General features: G+C 46.5%; 1 protein-coding gene across 1 annotated transcript in view; it reads left to right on the plus strand.

Annotated features, from left to right (window-relative positions):
• The window catches only part of serhl (serine hydrolase like), a 77,722-nt gene that overhangs the window by 8,561 nt on the left and 42,397 nt on the right, over positions 1-26,764 (plus strand). The window contains exons 3-5 of the mRNA XM_067974720.1: positions 12,508-12,657; positions 17,966-18,079; positions 25,406-25,447. Coding sequence (XP_067830821.1) covers positions 12,508-12,657; positions 17,966-18,079; positions 25,406-25,447 — 306 coding nt within the window. The remainder of the gene's footprint in view (positions 1-12,507; positions 12,658-17,965; positions 18,080-25,405; positions 25,448-26,764) is intronic.

Here is a 26,764-nt window from a genome sequence, read left to right on the forward strand (position 1 = left end):
CATTGAATTCCATTTGCCACAGTTTTGCCCATTCACCTAATCAATCAATATTCCTTTGTAATTTTATGTTTTCATCTACACTGCTTACAATGCCACCAATCTTTGTGTCATCGGCAAACTTAGATATGAGACTTTCTATGCCTTCATCTAAGTCGTTAATAAATATTGTGAATAATTGAGGCCCCAAGACAGATCCCTGCGGGACTCCACTAGTCACATCCTGCCAATGTGAGTACCTTCCCATTATCCCTACTCTCTGTCGCCTTTCGCTCAGCCAACTTCCTAACCAAGTCGGTACTTTTCCCTCGATTCCATGGGCTTCTGTCTTAGCTAACAGTCTCTTATGTGGGACCTTATCAAATGCCTTCTGGAAGTCCATATAAATAATATCCATTGACATTCCCCTGTCCACTACTTTAGTCACCTCTTCAAAAAATTCAATCAGGTTTGTCAGGCACGACCTACCTTTCACAAATCCATGCTGGCTCGCTCTGATTAACTGAAAATTCTCGAGGTGTTCAGTCACCCTATCCTTAATTATAGACTCCAGCATTTTCCCCACAACAGATGTTAGGCTAACTGGTCTATAATTCCCCGATTTCCCTCTCCTTTCTTAAAAAGCGGAGTGACATGTCCAATTTTCCAATCTAGAGGGACAGTTCCTGAATCTGGAGAATCTAGAAACATAGGCTGGTCAGTCTTACCTCGGTGGTGGGCAAACTATTAGAATCAATACTGAGAGATAGGATAAACTGTCACTTGGAAAGGCATGGTTTAATCAGGGATAGTCAGCGTGGATTTATTCAGGGAAGGTCATGCCTTACAAATCTGATTGAATTCTTTGAGGAAGTGACAAGGAGGATTGATGAGGGTAGTGCAGTGGATGTTGTCTACATGGATTTTAGTAAGGCATTTGACAAGGTCCCACATGGCAAACTGGTCAGAAAGGTAAAAGCCCATGGGATACAGGGAAATGTGGTGAATTGGATCCAAAATTGGCTCAGAAACAGGAAACAAAGGGTAAAAGTCGATGGATGTCTTTGCGAATGGAAATCCGTTTCCAGTGGTGTGCCACAGGGCTCAGTGTTGGGTCCCTTGCTGTTTGTGGTATATATTAATGATTTGGACTTGAATGTAGGGGGCATGATTGGTAAATTTGCAGATGACACAAAAATTGTCCGTGTAGTTGAGAGTGAAGAGGATAGCTGTAGACTCCAAGAAGATATCAATGGGTTGGTGGAGTGGGCGGAAAAGTGGCAAATGGAGTTCAACCCGGAGAAGTGTGAGGTAATGCACTTAGGGAGGACAAACAGTAAAAGGGAATACGCAGTAAATGGGAATATACTGAGAGGGGTAGAGGAAGTGAGAGACCTTGGAGTGCATGTGCACAGGTCCCTGAAGGTGGCAGTATAGGTAGATAAGGTTGTGAAGAAGGCAAACGGAATGCTCTCCGTTATTAGCCGAGGTTTGAATACAAAAGCAGGGATGTAATGATGGAACTGTATAAAACCCTGGTAAGGCCACAGCTGGAGTATTGTGCGCAGTTCTGGTCAGCACATTACAGGAAGGACGTAATTGCTCTGGAGAGAGTGCAGAGAAGATTTATAAGAATGTTGCCAGGGCTTGAAAATTGCAGCTCCGAGGAGAGATTGGATAGGCTGGGGTTGTTTTCCTTGGAGCAGAGGAGGCTGAGGGGAGACTTGATTGAGGTGTACAAAATTATGAGGGGCCCAGATAGAGTAGACAGGAAGTACTTGTTTCCCCTAGCGGAGAATTCAAGAACTAGAGGACATAGATTTAAGCTGATTGGCGGAAGGATTAGAGGGGACATGAGGAAAAACTTTTTTACCCAGAGGGTGGTGGGTGTATGGAATTTGCTGCCCGAATTGGTGATAGAGGCAGGGACCCTCAACTCGTTTAAAAAGTACCTGGACCTGCACCTAAAGTGCTGTAAGCTGCTGGGCTACGGACTGGGTGCTGGAAGGTGGGATTAGAATGGGCATCTGGTTGTTCTTCGAGCCGGCATGGACACGATGGGCCGAATGGCCCCCTTCTGTGCTGTATCTTTTCTATGGTTCTATGGATCCAAGGGAAAGTGGCAAGTTGGATCCAGAATTGGCTCAGTGGCAGGAAGCAAAGGGTAATGGTCGACGGGTGTTTTTTTGACTGGAAGGCTGTTTCCAGTGGGGTTCTACAGGGCTCAGTACAAGGTCCCTTGTTTTTTCTGGTATATATTAATGATTTGGACTTAAATGTAGGGGGTATGATTAAGAAGTTTTCAGATGATACAAAAATTGGCCGTGTGGTTGATAGTGAGGAGGAAAGCTGTAGACTGCAGGAAGATATCAATGGACTGGTCAGGTGGGCAGAAAAGTGGCAAATGGAATTCAATCCAGAGAAATTTGAGGTAATGCATTTGGGGAGGGCAAACAAGGCAAGGGAATACACAATAAATGGGAGGATACTGAGAGGTGTAGAGGAAGTGAAGGACCTTGGATCTCTCCACAGATCCCTGAAGGTATCAGGACAGGTCGATAAGATGGTTAAGAAGGCATATGGGATACTTTCCTTTATTAGCCGAGGCATAGAATATAAGAGCAGGGAGGTTTTGCTTGTACTGTATAAAACACTAGTTGGGCCACAGCTTGAGTGTTGCGTTCAGTTCTGGTCACTACATTACAGGAAAGATGTGATTGCACTGGAGGGTACAGAGGAGATTTACGAGGATGTTGCCAGGACTGGAGAATTTTAGCCATGAGGAAAGATTGGATAGGTTGTGGGTGTTTTCCTTGGAACAGAGGAGGCTGAGGGGAGATTTAATTGAGGTGTATAAAATTATGAGGGGCCTAGATAGAGTGGATAGGAAGGACCTATTTCCCTTAGCAGAGGGGTCAATAACCAAGGGGCATAGATTTAAAGTGATTGGTAGAAGGATTAGAGGGGAGCCAAAGAAAAAAGTTTCACCCAGAGGGTGGTGGGGGTTTGGAATTCACTGCCTGAAAGGGTGGGAGAGGCAGAAACCCTCAACTCATTTAAAAATACCTGGATGTGCACCTGAAGAGCCGTGACCTGCAGGGCTACGGACCAAGTGCTGGAAAGTGGGATTAGGCTGGGTGGCTCATTTTCGGCCGGCACGGACATGATGGGCCGAATGGCCTCCTTCTGTGCTATAAATTTTCTATGATTCTATGATATGATTCTATCCCAGCCTATATTAGGATAGATGTGGAGATGCCGGTGATGGACTGAGGTTGACAATTGTAAACAATTTTACAACACCAAGTTATAGTCCAACAATTTTATTTGAAATTCACAAGCTTTCGGAGGCTTCCTCCTTCCTCAGGTGAATGTGGAAATGAAATCCTCGAACCTTTCGCAAAGGTTCGAGGATTTCATTTCCACATTCACCTGAGGAAGGAGGAAGCCTCCGAAAGCTTGTGAATTTCAAATAAAATTGTTGGACTATAACTTGGTGTTGTAAAATTGTTTACAATTATATTAGGATAGTTGAAGTCCCCCATTATCACTACTCTATGGCTTTTGCACCTCTGTAATTTCCCTGCAAATTTGTTCCTCTATCTCCTTCCCACTAGTTGGTGGCCTATAGAATACACCCAGAAGTATAATGGTATCTTTATTTTTTTCTTAACTCTAACCAAATAGATTCTGTCCTTGACCCCTCCAGGACATCCTCTCTCTCCAGCACTGTAATATTCTCCTTAATCAATACTCCCAACCCCTCCCCTACCTCATTTCTTTCCTTCCTTATCTTTCTTGAACACCTTGTATCCAGGAATATTTAGTACCCAATCCTGCCCTTTTTTGATCCAGGTCTCTGTTATCGCCACAACATCATATTCCCATGTGGCTAATTGTGCCTCCAGCTCATCAACCTTGTTTAACACGCTTTGTCCGTTTACACACATGCACTGTAAACCTATTTTAGACTTTCTTGTACTCGCTCTTAGTCTGGTCCCTTCTAATATTGTACTATTTCTTGCTCTAGTGCTATCTTTCTCAATCCTTTGTGCACCTTGTTTCTCCTTTCCAATGCTACATCCCGATGCCCATCTCCCTGCCAAATTAGTTTAAACTCCCCACCACAGCACTAGTGAACCTCCCGAGACGACATTGGTCCCAGCTCCATTGAGGTACAGCCCGTCCGACCTGTACAGGTCCCACCTTCCCCAGAACCGGTCCCAATGCCCCAGCAATCTAAAGCCCCCCCTCCTGCACCATCTCTCCAGCCACGCTTTCATCTTCTCTATCCTCCTATTTCAATACACGCTAGCACGTGGTACTGGGAGTAATCCAGAGATGACTACCTTTTGAGGTCCTCTTTCCTAACTCCTTAAAATCTGCCTGCAAGACCTCATCCCTCTTTCTACCTATGTCATTGCTACTAAAATGGACCATGACCTCTGGCGGTTCACCCTTCCCCCACAGACTGTTCTGCAGCCGCTCAGTGATATCCTTGACCCTGGCACCAAGGAGGTAACATACCATCCTGGAATCATGTCTGCGGCTGCAGAAACGCCCGTCTGCTCCCCTAACTATAGAATCCCCCATCACTATTGTTCTCCTGACCTTTCTCCTCCCCCCATGTATACCTGAGCCACCCATGGTGCTGTGGGCTTGGCTCTGGATGCACTCCCCAGGGGAACCCTCTCCCTCACCAGTATTCAGAAATACCGCAGGGTCTCCTGCACTACCTGCCTGGTCCACCTGGTCTGTCCAGTGGTCACCCAGTCCCTCTTTGCCTGCACTCTCTTAAACTATGGGATGACCACCTCCTGAAACGTGCTATCCACGTAGCTGGCAGTCTCGTGGATGCACTACAGTGACGCCAGCCACTGCTCAAGCTCCGAAACCCGGAGCTCGACCTCCTCCAGCTGATGACACTTCCTGCACCTGTGGCCGTCCAGGACACGAGAAACGTCCTGGAGTTCCCACATGGTACTGGATGTGCATTGGACGGGAGTGAGGTGCCCTGCCATGCCTCGATTTATTAGATTATTAAATAAACTTAACTGAATATAAACTAAAGACTTAAAAAAAAACTCACCACCTACTCACCAATCAGCTTCTCTCCTTGGACTGACGTCACTTTGGTTTTTTTTTCTCTCTCCGTGACGCTCACGTTCCGGCTCCCTCTCCTCCGCTCTGCCGCCTCAGTTGCTCTCGGGCCTCCTGCTCCCTCTCCTCCGCTCTACCATCTCAGCTGCTCTCGGGCCTCCGGCTCCCTCTCCTCCGCTCTGCCGCCTCAGCTGCTCTCGGGCCTCCTGTTCCCTCTCCTCCGCTCTGCCGCCTCAGCTGCTCTCGGGCCTCCGGCTCCCTCTCCTCCGCTCTGCCGCCTCAGTTGCTCTCGGGCCTCCTGCTCCCTCTCCTCCGCTCTGCCGTCTCAGCTGCTCTCGGGCCTCCGGCTCCCTCTCCTCCGCTCTGCCACCTCAGCTTCTCTCAGGCCACCGACTTCTTCTCTATACTGCACCTTTTCGAGCTCAGGACATCCCAAAGTGCTTTACAACCAATTCCAAACTTTTTTTGAAATGTAGTCACTGTTGCAGTCAGAACATAGGATCATTCAGCCCCTCGAGCCTGTTCTGCCATTCAATGAGATCATGGATGATCTGTGACCTAACTCCATATTCCCGCCTTAGCCCCATATCCCTTAATACCTTTGGTTAACAAAAATCTATCAATCTCAGATTTAAAATTAACAATTGAGCTAGCATCAACTGCCGTTGCGGAAGAGAGTTCCAAACTTCTGCCACCCTTTGTGTGTAGAAATGTTTCCTAACTTCACTCCTGAAAGTCCCGGCTCTAATTTTCAGGCTGAGAAATAGGAGCAGGAGTCGGCCATTCGGCCCCTCGAGCCTGCTCCGCCATTTAATCAGATCATGGCTGATCTTCAACCTCAACTCGACTTTCCGCCCAATCCCCATATCCCTTAGTTCCGCTAGAGTCCAAAAATCTATCGATCTCAGCCTTGAATATACTCAACAACTCAGCATCCACTACCCTCTAGGGTAGAGAATTTCAAAGATTCATGACCTGAAATTCCTCCTCATCTCAGTCTTAAATGGCTAACCCCTTATCCTGAGACTATGCCCCCTAGTTCTAGACTCTCCAGCCGGGGAAACAACCTCTCAGCATCTACCCTGTCAAGCCCCCTCAGAATCTTATATGTTCCAATGAGATCACCTCTCATTCTTCTAAACTCCAGACAGTATAGACCCATTCTACTCAATCTCTCCTCATAGGACAACCCTCTCATCCCAGGAATTAATCTAGTGAACCTGCATTGACCGCCTCCAAGGCAAGTATTTCCTTCCTTAGATAAGGAGACCAAAACTACACAGTACTCCAGGTGAGGTCTCACCAAAGCCCTGTACAATTGTAGTAAGACTCCAACCCCCTTGCAGTAAAGGCCAAAATGCCATTTGCTTTTCTAATTGCCTGCTGTACCTGCATGTTAACATAGAAAATAGGAGCAAGAGTAGGCCATTCAGCCCTTCGGGCCTGCTCCGTCATGGCTGATCGTCTAACTCAGTACCCTTTTCCTGCTTTTTCCCCATATCCCTTGAGCCCTTTAGCATTAAGAAATAAATATATTTATCTCCTTCTTGAATGTCTAATAACTTGGCCTCCACTGCCTTCTATGGTAGAGAATTCCACAGGTTCACCACCCACTGAGTGAAGAAATTTCTCCTCATCTCAGTTCTAAATGGCCTACCCCGTATCCTGAGACTGTGACCCCTGGTTCTGGACTCCCCAGCCATCGGAAACATCCTCCCTGCACCTAGTCTGTCTAGTCCTGTTAGAATTTTATATGTTTCGATGAGATCACCTCTCATTCTTCTAAACTCTAGTGAATGTAGGCCTACTCGACCCAATATCTCCTCATATGTCAGCCCTGCCATCCCAGGAATCAGTCTGGTAAACCTTCGTTGCACTCCCTCCATGGCAAGGACATCCTTCCTCAGATAAGGAGACCAAAACTGCACACAATACTCCAGACGTGGTCTCACTCAAGGCCCTGTATAACTGCAGTAAGGCATCCCTGCTCCTGTACTCAAATCCTCTTGCAATGAAGGCCAACATACCATTCACCTTCCAAACTGCTCGCTTTCAGCAACTGGTGTACAAGGACACCCGGGTCTCGTAAACACATATTAGAAACTGGGACTATGAATCTTACCGTCCCTGGGTGGGCTCGAACCACCAACCTTTACGGTAAATAGTCAAACGCGCTAACCGATTGCTCCACAGAGACCGATAACTTTTTGTGTTTCTTGTACCAGGACACCCAAGTCTCTCTGGACACCAACATTTAATAGTTTCTCACCGTTTTAAAAAAAGTATTCCATTTTCTATTCTAAGATAAAAAATCACGGGATTGGGGGTAATATTCTGGCATGGGTGGAGGATTGGTTATCGAACAGGAAGCAGAGAGTTGGGATAAATGGTTCATTTTCGGACTGGCAACCAGTAACCAGTGGTGTTCCACAGGGGTCGGTGCTGGGTCCCCAACTCTTTACAATCTATATTAACGATTTGGAGGAGGGGACCGAGTGCAACATATCAAAATTTGCAGATGATACAAAGATGGGAGGGAAAGTAGAGAGTGAGGAGGACATAAAAAACCTGCAAGGGGATATAGACAGGCTGGGTGAGTGGGCGGAGATTTGGCAGATGCAATATAATATTGGAAAATGTGAGGTTATGCACTTTGGCAGGAAAAATCAGAGAGCAAGTTATTTTCTTAATGGCGAGAGACTGGAAAGTACTGCAGTACAAAGGGATCTGGGGGTCCTAGTGCAAGAAAATCAAAAAGTTGGTATGCAGGTGCAGCAGGTGATCAAGAAAGCCAACGGAATGTTGGCTTTTATTGCTAGGGGGATAGAATATAAAAACAAGGAGGTATTGCTGCAGTTATATAAGGTATTGGTGAGACCGCACCTGGAATACTGCATACAGTTTTGGTCTCCATACTTAAGAAAAGACATACTTGCTCTCGAGGCAGTACAAAGAAGGTTCACTCGGTTAATCCCGGGGATGAGGGGGCGGACATATGAGGAGAGGTTGAGTAGATTGGGACTCTACTCATTGGAGTTCAGAAGAATGAGAGGCGATCTTATTGAAACATATAAGATTGTGAAGGGTCTTGATCGGGTGGATGCAGTAAGGATGTTCCCAAAGATGGGTGAAACTAGAACTAGGGGGCATAATCTTAGAATAAGGGGCTGCTCTTTCAAAACTGAGATGAGGAGAAACTTCTTCACTCAGAGGGTGGTCGGTCTGTGGAATTTGCTGCCCCAGGAAGCTGTGGAAGCTACATCATTAGATAAATTTAAAACAGAAATAGACAGTTTCCTAGAAGTAAAGGGAATTAGGGGTTATGGGGAGCGGGCAGGAAATTGGACATGAAGCTGAGTTCGGATCGGTCAATGCCCTGTGGGTGGCGGAGAGAGCCCAGGGGCTATGTGGCCGGGTCCTGCTCCGACTTCTTGTGTTCTTTAGATTTGTGGTTGGGATCAGATCAGCCATGATCTTATTGAATGGCGGAGCAGGCTCGAGGGGCCGATTGGCCTACTCCTGCTCCAATTTCTTATGTTCTTATGTTCTTATGTTCTTCCTACCAAAGTGAATAACCTCACATTTCCCCACATTATACTCCATCTGCCACCTTCTTGCCCACTCACTGCCTTTGCAGACTTTTGTGTCCTCCTCACTTTCTCACCTCGTTTTGTATCGCCAGCAAACTTGGATACATTACACTCAGTCCCTTCATCTATTAAATTAATATAGATTGTAAATAGCTGAGGCCCAAGCACTGTCCTTGTAGCACTCCACAAGTTATAGCCTGCCAACCTGAAAATAACCAGTTTATCCCTACTGTCTGTTTTCTGTGAGATAACCAATCCTCAATCCATGCTAATATATTACCCCCAATCCCATAAGCCCTTGTCTTGTGTAACAACTTTTTATGTGGCACCTTATCAAATGCCTTTTGAAAATCCAAATATACTACATCCACTGGTTCCCCTTTATCTACCCTGCGAGTTACATCCTCAAAAAACTCAAATAAATTTGTCAAACATGACAGAAACAGAATATTTCTGTCGTCATTCCTCCTTTCACTTTTCCCCTCTCGGGTATTCTGCCCCCCCAAATCCCTACCCCAACCCTTCAGCATCTCCTTGACCTTCCTACTCTCCTGCCACCGTCCCAGTCTTGACTCCCTCTTAGATAAGCTCACAGCTTCCCTCTGTGCCTCTCTTGGCATCCTCCGAAGGGACCATCGAGGGACTCGTCGCTGCCTCTTTACGAACAGCAACCCCAACTGCCCCATCCTACTCTCACCGACTTTGCTGTCCAGCTGGGGGCTAATCTTGCCAATCTCCTTCCCGTCCCATTCACCCCTCCCAACGCTGACCCTGTGGACTCTGCCAGCGAATCAGCTATTACTGCCCCTCTCCGCATCTTCCTCCAGAATGTCCGTTCACTTGTGAACAAGGCCCTTGCCATCCATGAGCTTATTGCAGATGATTGCATCGACATGATGGCCTTGACGGAAACCTGGCTGATGGGTGATGACACCTTCCCTCTTAATGAAGCCTCCCCACCTGGCTATATCTTTCACCATCTGCCCCCCCCAGACCGCCGCGGTGGTCTTTATCACCAAATCACACCTCGGCCTGTCCCCCTACTCCTCTGGCACCTTCCCCTTTGAACATCTCACTGTTCCACCCCTCTCACCTCTCCTTTAAAATCTTCATCGTCTACCGCCCACCCAAGTCCCATGCCAAGTTTCTCACCAAGATATCTTCATTGCTTTCCTCCCTCTGACTTCTCATCCTCTGTGATTTCAACCTCCATTTCAACTCATCATGCTCTCTCTCCTCCGAGTTCACTACCTTCCTATCCTCCCTTAAGCTCATCCTCCATATAAACTCCTCCACCCATATTCACCACCGCCCCCTCAACCATGCCATTTCACATGGCCTCTCCCATTATCTCACGGATAAGGCCATCTCTGATCACTTCCTTGTATCCCTCTCCTCCCACATCCCCCTCCCAACCCCCACTTCTTTCTGTGTACGCCCCTGGAAAAAACTCTTCTTCCAAGTCACTTACAACGGCACTTTGAAATTCCCACTGTCCAGCCTTCACCTTGACATTTCTGCAGCTACCGACCTGATCAATCACACCCTCACCTCCACCTTTGATTCCCTTGTCCCCATTAAAACCATTACTCTCTCTCATCATGATCATTCCGCCTGGTACGGCCCTCACCTCCACTCCCTTAAGTCCAAGGGACGCAGACTTGAACATTTATGGTGGACAACTGGTTCAGCCATTCATCGCCAGATCTGGCTGGACCACATAAAGCAAATCGGGTCCTGCTCTCCTCTTCCAAAACTGCTCACTATTCCAGGATCATCCTGGAATGCAAAGATAACCCCCGGCTTCTCTTCTCCACTACAAACCGTCTTCTTAAACCCCTCTCCCTGCCCCCTCCTCTATCATCTCCAACAAGTGCGAGGAGCTCGTGGAATTCTTTCTCACTAAGATTGAGACCATCCGTTCAGCTGCCTCTGCCGTTTCCCTCCCTTCCCCTAGCCCACCGAGCCAAACTTCCCCTACGGTGCCCACCTGCCCCAGCCCTGAACTCACATCTTTCTCTAGTTTCTCTCCTATCTCCCCTCATCCTCTCCGAGCTCATCTTGACCATGAAACCCACTTCCTGCTCCTTTGACGCTATTCCCACCAAACTGCTGACCACCTGGCCCCCATGTTAGCTGATATTGTTAACGGTTCCCTCTCCTCAGGTACTGTCCCCCTCCCCTTCAAATCTGCTGTCATCTCCCCCCTCCTCAAAAAATCCACCCTTGAACCCTCTGTCCTTGCAAACTATCGCCCCATCTCCAACCTCCCTTTCCTCTCCAAAGTCCATGAACTTGTTGTCACCTCCCAAATCCGTGCCCATCTTTCCCGCAACTCCACATTTGAACCCCTCCAATCAGATTTCCGCCCCCTGAAACGGCCCTTATCAAAGTCACAAATGACATCCTATGTGACTGTGACCGTGGTAAACTATCCCTCCTCATCCTTCTCCACCTGTCTGCAGCCTTTGACATGATTGACCACACCCTCCTCCTCCATCGCCTCTCCTCCATCGTCCAGCTGGGTGGGACTGCGCTCGCCTGGTTCCATTCATATCCAGTTGGTTGCCAGAGAATCACCTACAATGGCTTCTCTTCCCGCTCCTGCACCACTACCCCAGAGTCCCCCAAGGATCTACCCTTGGCCCCCTCCTATTTCTCAGCGACATCAGATTCCACATGTACGCTGATGACACCCAGCTCTACCTCACCACCACCTCCCTCGACCCCTCCACTGTCTCTCACTTGTCACACTGCTTGTCCGGTAGTGGATGAGCAGAAATTTCCTCCAACTAAATATTGGGAAGACCAAAGCCATTGTCTTCGGTCCCTGCCACAAACTCCGTTCCCTAGCCTCTCCCTGGCCACTCTCTGAGTTGAACCAGACCATTCACAACCTTGACCCTGAGATGAGCTTCCCACCACATATCCACTTCGTCACCAAGAACATCCGTAACACCGCCCGTCTCCGCCCCGCCTCAGCTCATCTGCTGCTGAAACCCTCATCCATGCTTTTGTTACCTCTCGACTGGACTATTCCAATGCTCTCCTGGCCGGCCTCCCATCTTCCACCCCCCATGAACTTGAGCTCATCTAAAACTCTGCTGCCCGTATCCTAACTCGCACCAAGTCCCGTTCACCCATCACCCCCTGTGCTCACTGACCGACATTGGCTCCCGGTCCGGGAACGCCTCGACTTTAAAATTCTCATCCTTGTTTTCAAATCCCTCCATGGCCTCGCCCCTCCCTATCTCTGTAACCTCCTCCAGCCCTACAACCCTCCGAGATCTCTGCGCTCCTCCAATTCTGGCCTCTTGCGTGTCCCCGATTTTAATGTTTTCATTCTTACTGTTATTCAGTTGTGATGCCTTGCTGTTTAATAAAAAAAAAATTTAAATTTGCATACAAGTCATTTGCCTGCTAAAGACTTACCTGTGAGAAAGTGTGATGGAGAATTGTGACAGGAAGTGTGACATGATGCAAAGGGAATGCACACATGGACTGTTTTCAGTATTCTTATTCCTTCAGGTTGCCTCTGAATAATTGAGTGTACAGGTAGCCATCCATCTGCCTGTGCCAGTCTCAAGAATCAGCTGCTAATAGTTTCATGGGTCTGGAGCTCCTTTCAGTCCTTCCCCTGAAGGGATATCTCCTCGGCACCTCTTTTCTGTGTCTGGCCAAGATTAGAAACTTGCTGTGGGGATGGGGATCAGTGGGTGCAAGACTGCCTCCTGGTGTTCTGTGCTGTTGCACAGTGCCACATTAATACAAATTGTTCTCTTGTTTGGGCAGTTTTCGCAGGCAACCCTTTAGTCCTTTCCCACTTGTTCTTTCCACACAGGTCTCTGCAAAGAACTGAGTTTCGCAGTTCCATGGGGCCATATTGCAGCCAAGTCCTGGGGGCTTTCCAGTGGGCGGCCAGTGCTATGCCTGCATGGCTGGGCAGATAATGCAAACTCTTTCAACCGACTCATTCCATTGCTACCAGCAGGTGAGTAGTGGGTCACATTTCATTGGTTATCATTGCTTTCACTCCAGGAAGCACTGGTTCTTGCAGTATCACTTTTTGTTTTCCATAACCGAAAAGGCTAATGGAATGTTGGCCTTTATCTCTAGGGGTTGGAATACAAAAGTGAGGAAGTTATGTTACAGTTGCATAGAGCTCTGGTCAGACCTCATCTACTGCGTTCAGTTTTGGGCACCGCACTTTAGGAGGGATATAATGGCCTTGGAGGGGGTGCAGCGCAGATTTACCCGAATGATACCGGGGTTTAAAGGGTTAAAGTATGAGGACAGGTTGCATAAATTTGAGAGGTAATCTAATCGAGGTGTTTAAAATAATAAAGGGATTTGATAGGGTAAATAAATAGAAACTATTTCCTCTGGTGGAGGAATCTAGAACAAGGGGGCCTAATCTTAAAATTAGAGCTAGGCCGTTCAGGGCTGATGTCAGGAAGCACTTTTTCACTCAAAGGGTGGTGGAAATCTGGAACTCTCCCTCAAAGGGGAGATGCTGGAGGTCAATTAAAATTTTCAAGAAGAAAAGATTGTCAGATTTTATTAGGTATGGGTATCTTAGGATCTGGAGCAAAGGCGGGTCAGTGGAGTTGAGGTACAGATCAGCACTGATCCAATTGAATGGTGGAATGGACTCAAGGGGCTGAATGGCCTCCTGTGAGTGTGTGTGAAGGGTGGTGCTGATGGGGGATCATTCTTTTTAAGGAGGCCTGAAGGAAGACTATTGCCTTCTTTTGAGTACTTGGTGCCTTGGGAGTATTGAGATTCTGCAGCTCTTTTCTCTCAATTGTTGTTGGCCATCACAACGAATTACAGAAATAGTTGGACCCTGAATTTTTTTTTTAGTTAATGGAACTCTTAATAAGTTTTTATAATTTTATTTCATTTCACCTCCCTGTGAGGACACATCACTGACCATTCTTTCAGTGCAAGGGTTCTGCCAGAATGGTGGGCAATGCCTCAAAGGAGGCATCAAAGGTGGCACCAAGGAGCCCTAGTAAAATTGAAGTCAATGGGAATCGGGGAAAACTCTCCAGTGGCTGGAGTCATACCTAGCACAAAGGAAGATGGTACTGGTTGTTGGAGGCCATTCATCTCAGCCCCAGGACATTGCTGCAGGAGTTCCTCAAGGCAGTGTCCTAGGCCCAACCATCTTCAGCTGCTTCATCAATGACCTTCCCTCCATCATAAGGTCAGAAATGGGGATGTTCGCTGATGATTGCACAGTGTTCAGTACCATTCGCAACCCCTCAAATAATGAAGCAGTCCGTGCCCGCATGCAGCAAGACCTGGACAACATCCAGGCTTGGGCTCATAAGTGGCAAGTAACATTCGCGTCAGACAAGTGCCAGGCAATGACCATCTCCAACAAGAGAGAGTCTAACCACCTCCCCTTGACATTCAATGGCATTACCATCGCCGAATCCCCCACCATCAACATCCTGGGGGTCACCATTGACCAGAAACTTAACTGGACCAGCCACATAAATACTGTGGCTACGAGAGCAGGTCAGAGGCTGGGTATTCTGCGGCGAGTGACTCACCTCCTGACTCCCCAAAGCCTTTCCACCATCTACAAGGCACAAGTCAGGGGTGTGATGGAATACTCTCCACTTGCTTGGATGAGTGCAGCTCCAACAACACTCAAGAAGCTCGACACCATCCAAGATAAAGCAGCCCGCTTGATTGGCACCCCATCCACCACCCTGAACATTCACTCCCTCCACCACCGGCGCACTGTGGCTGCAGTGTGTACCATCCACAGGATGCACTGCAGCAACTCGCCAAGACTTCTTCGACAGCACCTCCCAAACCCGCGACCTCTACCACCTAGAAGGACAAGGGCAGCAGGCACATGGGAACAACACCACCTGCACGTTCCCCTCCAAGTCACACACCATCCCGACTTGGAAATATATCGCCGTTCCTTCATCGTCGCTGGGTCAAAATCCTGGAACTCCCTTCCTAACAGCACTGTGGGAGAACCTTCACCACACGGACTGCAGCGGTTCAAGAAGGCGGCTCACCACCACCTTCTCAAGGGCAATTAGGGATGGGCAATAAATGCCGGCCTCGCCAGCGACGCCCACATCCCATGAACGAATAAAAAAAAAATCCACTTGCTTCAACCTGTTAAAAAGAAAGAAAGACTTGCATTTATTTAGGACCTCAGGACGTCCCAATGCTCTTTTCAGCCAATGAAGTACTTTTGAAGTGAAGTCACTGTTGTAATGTAGGAAATGCAGCTGTCATTTTGCACACAGCAAGATCCCACAAACAGCAATGTGATAATGACCTGATAATCTATTTTTAGTGATGTTGTTTGAGGGAAAAAATTGGTCCCAGGACATCGGGGAGAACTTCACTACTGGCCGTGGGATCTTTTACGTCCCACCTGAGAGGGCAGTTGGGGCCTTGGTTTAATGTCACATTCAAAACATGGCACCTCTGTCAGTGCAGCGCCCCCTCAGTACTGTAGTGGGAGTATCAGCATGGATATGGACTCAAGTGTGTGGAGCAGGACTGCAGTGTTGGGAAGCTCCTGGATTTGGCTCAGTGAATCACTTGGACAAGATGGGGGAGCTTCGATGGTGGGAATCAGAGGCATAGCACTGAGGACTCACCATGCTGTGGTGCATGAACATGCCAGTTGCTGAGATGCTCTATTTTACATACCCTGTAAGGTGGGAAAAGTGAGAAAAAAATTCCCTCTTAGAATCATAGAACCATACAACACAGAAGGAGGCCCTCCGGCCCTTCGAGCCTGTGCCGGCTCTTTGAAAGAGCTATCCAATTATTCCCATTCTCCTGCTCTTTCCCCAGAGCCCTGCAAATGTTTCCTTTTTAAGTATTTATCCAATTCTCTTTTGAAAGTTACGATTGAATCTGCTCCCACTGAGAATCCCTACGTGGTCAGTTTTCGGTAAAATATTAAGATGCCTACGTGGCAAAGAAGCAGAATGCAAAATGGTTAGAAAGGGTTAATTAGTTAGTAACTGAGATTGATACAAGTGGCCTGGCCCTCCTGCTGGGCCATATGTTTGCTTAGTCAGCAGGCCTGCATTGTCTTATCAATGATAGGTCTTTGATGTGAGTCAAGGACTGGTCTGAATGTCTCCATGTTTATGGCAGATCAATATAGGGAACGAGCTTAGCCAAAGTTGAAAGACATTCCAGGTTGGGAGATAAGGAACAGAAGGAACAGGGAAGAACATTCCAAGTTGGAAAGTGAGGAAGTTATCCCCTTTGATGTCTAACAGCAGCATGATCAGCACATGACGATTTATGATTGGTCGGAAATAATGTAACCCCGCATGGCAACCTATGCCCGGCTTATGATTGGTGTTGACCCTCGTTAAGTATGTTCCAACCCTATTGATTTGTATAAAAACGTGTGGATTTCTGTATGTTTTTGTTCTTGCTCTGCCAGCATAGAGGGACTCTATCAGGAGTCCAAATCAATGCTGCAGACTAAGAACCCTGCTATTAAAGATGTGTTGAACTTTAAAATGTATTCGACTTCAGTTATTACTGAACCAGATTGAGGGGAAAGAATCCGGATCGTCACCACCGCCCTTTTAGGAAGCGCATTCCAGATCTTAACAACTCGCTGCATCAAAAAAATCCTCCTCATCTCCTCTCTGGTACTTTTGCCAATCTGTGTCCTCTGGTTACCAGCACTCCTGCCACTGGAAACAGTTTCTCCTTATTTACTCTTATCAAAATCCCTCATGATTTTGAACACCTCTATTAAATCTCCCCTTAACCTTCTCTGCTCTGAGGAGAACAATCCCAGCTTCTCCAGTCTCTCCACATAACTGAAGTCCCTCATCCCTAGTGCCATTCTAGAAAATCTGCACCTCGCTAAGGCCTTGACATCCTTCCTAAAGTATAGTGCTCAGAATTGGACACAATACTCCAGCTGAAGCCTAACCAGTGATTTATAAAAGTTTAGCATAACTTCCTTGCTTTTGTACTGTTGAATTACATAGAAATACATAGAATTTACAGCACAGACCAGGCCATTCGGCCCAACTGGTCTATGCCGGTGTTTATGCTCCACACAAGACTCCTCCCACCCTATTTCAACTAACCCTATCAGCATATCCTATTCCTTTCTCCCTCATGTACTTATCCAGCTTCCCCTTAAATGAACCTGTGCTATTTGCCTCAACTACTCCTTGTGGTAGTGAGTTCCACATTCTAGCCACTCTGAGTAAAGAAGTTTCTCCTGAATTCCCTATTGGATTTATTAGTGACTATCTTATATTTATGGCCCCTGGTTCTGGTCTCTCCCACAAGTGGAAACATCTTCTCTACATGCTTGGTTTCATTGGTCAGAACATTGAATGCAGGAGTTGGGATGTCTTGTTGAAGTTGTACAGGGCATTGGTGAGGCCACACTTGGAGTACTGTGTACAGTTCTGGTCACCCTATTATAGAAAGGATATTATTAAACTAGAACGAGTGCAGAAAAGATTTACTAGGATGCTACCGGGACTTGATGGTTTGACTTACAGGGAGAGGTTAGACAGACTGGGACTTTTTTCCCTGGAGAGTAGGAGGTTAAGGGGTGATCTTATAGAAGTCTATAAAATAATGAGGGGCATAGATAAGGTTGATAGTCAAAATCTTTTCCCAAAGGTAGGGGAGTCTATAACGAGGGGGCATAGATTTAAGGTGAGAGGGGAGAGATACAAAAGGGTCCAGAGGGGCAATTTTTTCACTCAAAGGGTGGTGAGTGTCTGGAACGAGCTGCCAGAGGCAGTAGTAGAGGCGGGTACAATTTTGTCTTTTAAAAAGCATTTGGACAGTTACATGGGTAAGATGGGTATAGAGGGATATGGGCCAAGTGCAGGCAACTGGGACTAGCTTAGTGGTATAAACTGGGCGACATGGACATGTTGGGCCGAAGGGCCTGTTTCGATGTTGTAACTTCTATGATTCTATGATTCTATGAAACCCCTTTCATAATCTTAAAGACCTCGATCAGGTCACCCCTCAGCCTTTTCTTTTCGAAAGAAAAGAGCCCCAGTCTGTTCAGCCTTTCCTGATAGTTATAACCTCTCAGTTCTGGTATCATCGTAGTAAAACTATTGCAGTTACACAGCCTGGGAAATGACCATGACATTTCTTTGAAAGTTGCCAACCTCAAGCGAGTTAAAATTGGCACCAGGATCTGGCAGTCATTGGACTCAACCTGTGGAAGTGAATTTCATTCGACAAAGGGAAATGATTCTTTTGCAGAGACAATGTGCAGTGATGGCTGTCTTCTCTTTCAGATTTTTATTACGTCGCATTGGACTTCCCGGGCCATGGTGTTTCCTCACACCGGCCCCCTGGTGTACCGTATTACTTCCCTGAATACGTGTCTGACGTGCGGAGAATAGCGGAAGGTAGGTTTCAGTTCCGCGAGTGGGGGTTAACGGAGTTGGTGGGAACAGTGAAAGGAGCCCTGAGGACATTACTCCTTCACTCAGCCCCTGCTAGTTTCAGACAGCATGTAGCTGAGGGATGCAGAGCCCAGGGTCAATCCATGTTCTGTGCTCACTCAGCTGATGTCAGTCCGGGCAGCAGTGGGGATACTGCAGTTAGTCTCCGTGCTCCGGGAATGGGAAAATCGGCCAGATGCTGATCACAAGAAAGTGTACAACTGTGGACATTGGTCCACAGTTGTACACTTGGACAAAGAAAGAAAAAGCTTGCATTTATATCATGCCTTTCATGACCTCAGGATGCTTTACAGCCAATGAAGTACTTTTGAAGTTTAGTCACTATTGTAATGTGGGAAATGGGGCAGCCAATTTGTGCACAGCATGATCCCACAAACAGCAGTGTGATAATGACCAGATTATCTGTTTTAGTGATGTGGTTGAGGGATAGATACTGGCCAGAACACCAGGAGAATTCACTGGCCCTTCTTCAAATGTTGGCCGTGGGATCTTTTATGTTCACCTGACATCTCGTCCAAAAGACAGCACCACCAACAGTGCAGCACTCCCTCAGTACTGCACTGAGTACCATGTCCTGCTACTTTCAGGGATCTGTGGACATGCACTCCAAGGTCCCTCACTTCCTCTACACCTCTCAGTATCCTCCCATTCATTGTGTATTCCCTTGCCTTGTTTGCCCTCCCCAAATGCATTATTTCACACTTCTCCGGATTGAATTCCATTTGCCATTTTTCTGCCCACCTGACAGTCCATTGATCTTCCTGCAGTCTACAGCTTTCCTCCTCACTATCAACCACATGGCCAATTTTTGTATCACCTGAAAACTTCTTAATCATGCCCCCTACATTTAAGTCCAAATCATTAATATATATATTAATATAAAAGCAAGGGACCTAGTACTGAGCCCTGCAGAACCCCACTGGAAACAGCCTTCCAGTCAAAAAAAACCCGTCAACCATTACCCTTTGAGTCCTGCCACTGAGTCAATTTTAGATCCAACTTGCCACTCTCCCTTGGAACCCATGGGCTTGTACTTTTTTGACCAGTCTGCCGTGTGGGACCTTGCTAAAAGCCGTGCCAAAATCCATGTAGACTACATCAAATGCACTACCCTCATCAACCCTCCTTGTTACCTCCTCAGAAAATTCAATCAAGATTATGGGCTCAAGTCTCTGGAATGGCACTTGACCCCATGACCATCTGACTCAGAGGCGAGAGTGTTACCCACTGAGCCAAGGCTAACACTGTTAGGAACAGGATTGCATCGGCTATGATGGCTGTCGTGGTCAAGGCTCACACATGAAGAATGACCACTTTGATGAGGTACCAGAGGATGACTAGAGCCAAATCCCTGCATGAGTTACAGAAGTGTAGTGGTTGTGTCACTGGTCAAGTAATCCAGAGGCCTAAACCAGAAGAACTTGCATTTCTATAGCACCTTTCGCGACCTCAGGACGTCCCAAAGCGCTTTACAACCAATGAAGTACTTTTGAAGTGTAGTCACTGTTGTAATGTAGTAAACACAGCTGCCAATTTACCCATAGCAAGCTCCCACATACAGCAATGAGATAAGGACCAGATAATTTGTTTTTAGTGGTGTTGGTCGAGGGAAATATGTTGGCCAGGACACTGGGGAGAACTCTCCTGCTCTTCGTCAAATGTTGCTATGGGATCTTTTTCGTCCATCTGAGAGGGCAGACTTGAGGGGATAATCTAGGCTGACATTCCCAGTGCAGTGCTGAGGGAGTGCTGCACTGTCAGAGGTGCCATCCTTCAGATGAGAAGTTAAAGCGAGGCCCCGTCTGCCTCTCAGGTGGACATAAAAGATCCCATAGCACTATTCAAGGAAGAGCAGGGGAGTTCTCCCAGTGTCCTAGCCAATTTATCGTACAACTAACATCGAAAACAGATGATCTGATCATTATCTAATTGCAGATTGTGGGAACTTGCTGTGCCAAATTGGCTGCCGCGTTTTCTACACTTCAAAAGTACTTCATTGGCTGTAAAGCATTTTGGAACATCCTGAGGCTGTGAAATATAAATGCAAGTCTTTCCTTCTGTCTTAAATGATAGCATCAATTATTTTCAACCAGCAAGGAGGCATTTATTAGAAGGTTCATGAATAAAGGATTCAGCGCCCATTGTTTTTGGAGGGAAACATCAGCTGGAGGTTCCCACTCCCACCCGTTGTCTTAATGACAACTGCTGAATGCATGTGGATGGAGGGTGAGGACAGGTGCAGGCTCTTTACCCCCCCGCAAAGTCTATTAGTCTTCAGCACTCAATGTCGAAGGGCTCGCACATAGCTAATGGGTACTTGGACAAAGTGCCAAGCTAACATCCGTGGAATTGCACCCCGGTCAGGAGTCAAAGCCTGCAGGAGAGGAGGGTTGGAAATTGACAAGAATTTAAAACTTCAAATATGTCAAAAAGAAACAGTAAAGTATTCTACAGATACGTAAATAACAAAAGAAAAATCAGGATAGGGTTAGGGCCACTAAGGGATACACAGCATAAACTCACAGGTAATGGCAGCAAAATGGCAGAAATATTAAATAATTACTTTGACCAGAGAGACTAACATGGAGGGCAGGACATTAGAAGAAGAGATCAAAGAAGATATAAAGACATTTAAGGTATAAAGGGGGGAGATAATTGATAAACTAATCAAATGTGGAGAGGATAAAACCTCTGATTGCATCTGTGCATATTAGAAGAAGTTAGGGAAGAGCTAGCAGAGCCACTATTACATATATATAAAAAGGGAGTAGTTAGAAAAGGGAATTGTGCCAGAGGACTGGTGGACAGCTAATGTGATTACTATATTTAACAAGGGAGATAGAACAAGTCCAGGGAACTATCAACCAATCAGCTTAATGTCGGTGGTAGGAAAGATAATGCAGTACTTACTCTAAGATGGCTGAGGTACTAAATGAGTACTTTGCATCTGTCTTTACCAAGGAAGAAGATGCTGCCAAAGTCTCAATAAAGGAAGATATAGTTGAGATACTGGATGGGCTAAAAATTTATAAAGAAGAGGTACTTGAAAGGCTAGTTGTATTTAAAGTAGAGAAGTCACCCGGTCCGGATGGGATGCATCCTAGGTTGCCGAGGGAAGTAAGGGTGGAAATTGCAAAGGTACTGGCCAGAATCTTCCAAACATCCGTAGATACAGCTATGGTGCCAGAGGACTGGAGAATTGCAAACGTTACACCCTTGTTCAAAAAAGGGTGTAAGGATAAACCCAGCAACTATAAGCCAATCAGTTTAATCTCAGTGGTGGAGAAACTTTTAGAAACGATAATCCGGGACAGAATTAATAGTCACTTGGACAAGGGTGGTTTGATTAGGGAAAGCCAGCATGGATTGTTAAAGGCAAATTGTGTTTAACTAACCTGATAAGAGTTTTTTGATGAGGTAACAGAGAGGGTAGATGAGGGCAATGCAGTTGATGTGGTGTATATGGACTTTCAAAAGGCGTTTGACAAAGTGTTGCACGATAATCAAGATTGCCGCCCATGGAATAAAAGGGGCAGTAGCAACATGGATACAGAATTGGCTAAGTGACAGGAAACAGAGGGTAGTGGTGAATGGTTGTTTTTCGGACTGGAGGGAGGTGTACAGTGGTGTTCCCCAGGGGTCAGTGCTGGGACCACTGCTTTTCTTGATATATATTAATGACTTGGACTCGGGTGTACAGGACACAATTTCAAAATTTGCAGATGACACAAAACTTGGAAGTGTAGTGAACAGTGAGAAGGATAGTGATAGACTTCAAGAGGATATCGACAGGCTGGTGGAATGGGCGGATACGTGGCAGATGAATTTTAACGCAGAAAAATGCAAAGTGATACATTTGGTAGGAAGAACTAGGAGAGGCAATATAAACTAGAGGGCACAGCTCTAAAAGGGGTACAGGAACAGAGAGATCTGGGGGTATATGTGCACAAATCGTTGAAGGTGGCAGGGCAGGTTGAGAAAGTGGCTAAAAAAGCATACGGGATCTTGGGCTTTATAAAAAGAGACATAGAGTACAAAATTATGGAAGTCATGATGAACCTTTATAAAACACTAGTTCGGCCACAGCTGGAGTATTGTGTCCAGTTCTGAGCACCTCACTTCAGGAAAGATGTGAAGACCTTAGAAAGGGTGCAGAAGAGATTTACTTGAATGTTTCCAGGGATGAGGGACTTTATTAACATGGATAGACTGGAGAAGCTGGGGTTATTCTCCTTGGAACAGATAAGGTTGTGAGGAGATTTGATAGAGGTATGCAAAATCATGAAGGTACTAGATAGAGTAGATGGAGAGAAACTGTTCCCATTGGTGGAAGGGTCAAGGACCAGAGGACGTGGATTTAAGGTGATTGGCAAAAGAACCAAAGGTGACATGTGGAAAAACTTTTTTACACATCGAGTGGTTAGGATCTGGAATGCACTGCCTGAGGGGGTGGTGGAGGCAGATTCAATCATGGCCTTCAAAAGGGAACTGGATAATTACTTGAAAGGAGAAAATTTCAGGGCTACGGGGAAAGGGTGGGGGAGTGGGACTTGCTGGATTGCTCTTGCCGACATGGACTCGATGGGCCGAATGGCCTCTTTCCGTGCTGTAAACTTTCTATGATTCTAATGGAAAAACCTCTAGAGACTGAAAATATCATAGAGTAGTCAGCATGGATTTCAGAAGGGAAGGTCATGCTTGACGAAACTTATTGAATTCTTTGAAGTAGTAACAGAAAAGGTAGACAAGGGTAATGCAGTATATGTAATATATTTGGATTTTCAAAAGGCCTTTGATAAGGTAGACTCATCATGACTGAGATCAGAGCATGTGAAGTCAGGCGACAAATAGCAGAATGGATAGCAATCTGGCTACAAAACAGAAAGCAGAGTAGGGGCAAAAGTTGAGAGGTGGTGCTCCACAAGGATTGGTGCTGGGACCACTGTTGTTCGTCATTTATATAAACGATTTAGATTCGGGAATCAGAAGTACAATTTCAAAATTTGCGGATGACACCAAATTGGGGGGTATAGTTAATACTGAGGAGGAGTGCGACAAAACAAAGGAAGACATTAATAAACTTGCAGAATGGGCGTGTCATTTGCAAATAAATTTCATTCTATACAAGTGTGAGGTGGTACATTTTGGAAGGAAGATTAAGGAGGCCACATATTCCTTGGAAAAATAAAGAGTCTAAATGGGGTAGAGGAGCAGAGGGATCTGGGGGTACAGATACACAAACCATTAAAAGCACTGGGGTTCATTTCTCGAGGGGTAGAATTGAAAAGTAGAGAAGTTATGTTAAACTTGTATAGAACCTTGGTTAGATCACACTTGGAGTACTGTGAACAGTCCTGGTCTCCATATTATAAAAAGGATATAGAGGCAACTGAAGAAGGTGCAAAAGATTTACTAGGATGATTTTTTTTGGACACTAAGGGAATCAAGGGATATGGGGATAGAGCGTGATGAGATGTTAGGTGCTCACGGTATTGCTCTACATGGCCAAGGTCTTGTCCATTCTCCACCTCCACAGTCACCCGAACTATCTTCCACTTTGTCTGGAGGTCCAAGATGGACCACGTCGCAGGGACACCGTGTACAAGCCCCCAGACAAAGTAAGGAAGCGTCCCCAACGCTAATGGCCACCTTTGTGTGTGGCTGCCTCAGGTTGTGTGTAAAGCCCCAGCATTCAAACACCAAGTGTCACTACCTACTGAGTTTCTACCTGTCCACCACACTGTGAAGACTGGATCTGGCCACGCTGGCTGAGCAGGTGCAGGATGTCTCGTCCAGCTGGACTGTCCCCCACCACCTGTCCCAGGTGGAGAAGTTCCTGAGGAGGAACCCCTTCGACCACAAGGCCGTCAGACAGTGGTCAACACGGAACGTTCTGGGGGTCCTGCAGGAAAAGGAGAGGGTGGACCCGATCGGGCAGTTCCCCGACCAGACAGTCGATGCCATTTGGCAGAACGTCTCATCGCTGAAACTGACCAACAGGCACCGGGATGTAGCCTGGATGGTGGTGAGAAGGGCCCTCCCAGTGCGGTCCTTCCAACACGCACGGAATCTCAGCGCCCCCGTGAGCTGCCCTCGAGACTGCGATGGGGACGAGACCGTCGTCCATCTCCTGATGGACTGTCCCTTCGGGCAGAGGGTGTGGGGAGAGATGTGTTGGTATCTGTCCCGGTTCATCCCCAACAGCTCGGTAACACAGGACGCTGAGCTCTACGGGCTGTTCCCCGGGACGCACACCGAGACAGATATCACCTGCTGCTGGAAGACCATCAACTCGGTGAAGGAGGCCCTTTGGTCCGCCCGAAACCTGCTGGTCTTCCAGCTGAAGGAGCTGCCCACGACCGAGTGTTGCCGACTGGCACACTCCAAGGTCCAGGAGTACGTGCTGCGGGACGCACTGAAGCGAGGTGCGGCCTACACAAAGGCTCTATGGGGAAAGGCCACCGTGTAAGGCCATCCCACCTGGTATTGTACAGAATGTATTTGGAGATCTGTACTGTGTTTAAATTGTGATAATGGGATCGTATTGAGTACGATCTGTATTGTATTGTCTTGAATTGTAATTGTGTATTTACATTGAAATGTGTGTATCCTTAAGTTTTATGAAATAAGGTATATATTGGAAAAAAAATATGGGGTTTGGGCGGGAAAGAGGAGCTGAAGTAGAATATCAACCGTGATCTTGATGAATCTCAGAGGAGGCTTGAGGGGCCACGTGGCCTACTGCTGCTCTTGTTTCTTATGTTCGTAGGTATAACCTCTCAGTTCTGGTATATCAGGAAAGACTGAACAGGCTGGGGCTCTTTTCTACAGAAAAGAAAAGACTGAGGGGTGACCTGATCAAGGTCTTTAAAATTATGAAAGGGTTTAATAGGGTAGACGCAGAGAAGATGTTTCTACTTGTGGGTGAGACCAGAACTAGGGGCCATAAATATAAGATAGTCACTAATAAATCCAATAGGGAATTCAGGAGAAACTTCTTTACCCAGAGAGTGGTGAGAATGTGGAACTCGCTACCACAAGGAGCAGTTGAGGCGACTAGCATAGATTCATTTAAGGGGAAGCTGGATAAACACATGAGAGAGAAAGTGATAGAAGGATATGCTGATAGGGTGAGATGAAGAGGGGAGGGAGGAGGCTCGTGTGGAGCATAAACATGGATTCGTTGAGCCCAATGGCCTGTTTCTGTGCTGTACGTTCTTTGTAATTCTATGTAATACTTCCTGATTCTAATTCATTTTATTATTACAGCCTTAAACTGGAATAAATTCACCATCTTAGGCCACAGCATGGGTAAGTGAGCTAAATGTGCATCCTTTGTAATTAATTAAAAAATGACATTACTATGTGGCATTGCACGCAGGGAGTCCAAACCAAGTGTAGTCTTCAGGTGAAGCGGGGTTAGAAACCAAGAGAGAAATGGACCAGGATATGCAGATGTGTTTGCTTTACACCAGTGTAACGTATCCGTCAGCCGTGGCTCAGCTGGTCGTACTCATGCCTCTGAGTCAGAAGGTTGTGGGTTCAATTCCCATCCCAAAGACTGACTCTCCAGTATAGTACTGTGGGGATGCTGCACTGTCAGAAGTCCCGTCTTTCAGATTAGACGTTAAACCGAGGCCCTGTCTGCCTTCCCAAGTGAATGTTAAAGATCCCCTGGTACTATTTTGAAGAGCAGGGGAGTTCTCCGTGGGGCCAATGTTTATCCCTCAAGCAACATCACTAAAACAGATTATTAGATCATTATGTCATTGCTGTTTGTGGGAGCTTGCTGTGTGCATTTTGACTGCCTCGTTTCCTACATTGCAACAGTAACTACACTTCGAAAACGTCCCGCGGTTGTGAAAGGTGCTATGTAAATGCAAGTCTTTCTTTATACACTGGCTTTTATGGTACATTCCTGGTCAGGCAGGAGTGATTTTAATTTATAATGGGAATTCTCTGGTAGCAGGCAATTTGAACATGTCTTATCCTGAAACCATCGGGGACTCTCTCCCTCTACCACAAGAGTGAGATTTTTGTTACCCCCAAAAGTCTATTGATATCGAAGTATTGGGGATATCTGTACCTCGTTCTGTTCCCTCCCACCCTGCCTCACTGCTATTACAGAACAGAAAAGCTTGCCTTTATATACAACTTCAGGATGTCCCCAAACGTTTCACTGTAAAGGGATTTCTTTAAAGTGCAGTCCCTGTTGTTTTGGGCAAACGCAGCAACCAATTTGTGCACAGCAAGGTCCCACAAACAGTAAATGAGATAAGTGACCGGTTACTCAGTTTTGGTGGTGTTGGTTGATGGATGACTGTTGTTCAGGATCTCGTGAGAACTCCCTGCTCCTCTTCAAATATGCAATGAGATCTTTAACATTCACCTGAGCAGGCAGAAATGGCCTCAGTAACGTTTCAGCCATAATAAAAGTAACTGGTGGAATGGAGGCACCCCTTATCATAGTAGGTACAGCACAGGAGGCCATTCGGCCCATCGTGCCTGTGCCGGCTCTTTTGAAAGAGCTATCCAATTAGTCGCATTCTCCTGCTCTTTCCCTATAGCCCTGTAAACTTTTTCCTTTCAAGTATTTATCCAGTTCCCATTTGAAAGTTATTATTGAAT

The sequence above is a fragment of the Heptranchias perlo genome, chromosome 40 (genome assembly GCF_035084215.1).
Source record: "Heptranchias perlo isolate sHepPer1 chromosome 40, sHepPer1.hap1, whole genome shotgun sequence".
In the NCBI taxonomy this organism is placed as follows: Eukaryota; Metazoa; Chordata; class Chondrichthyes; order Hexanchiformes; family Hexanchidae; genus Heptranchias; species Heptranchias perlo.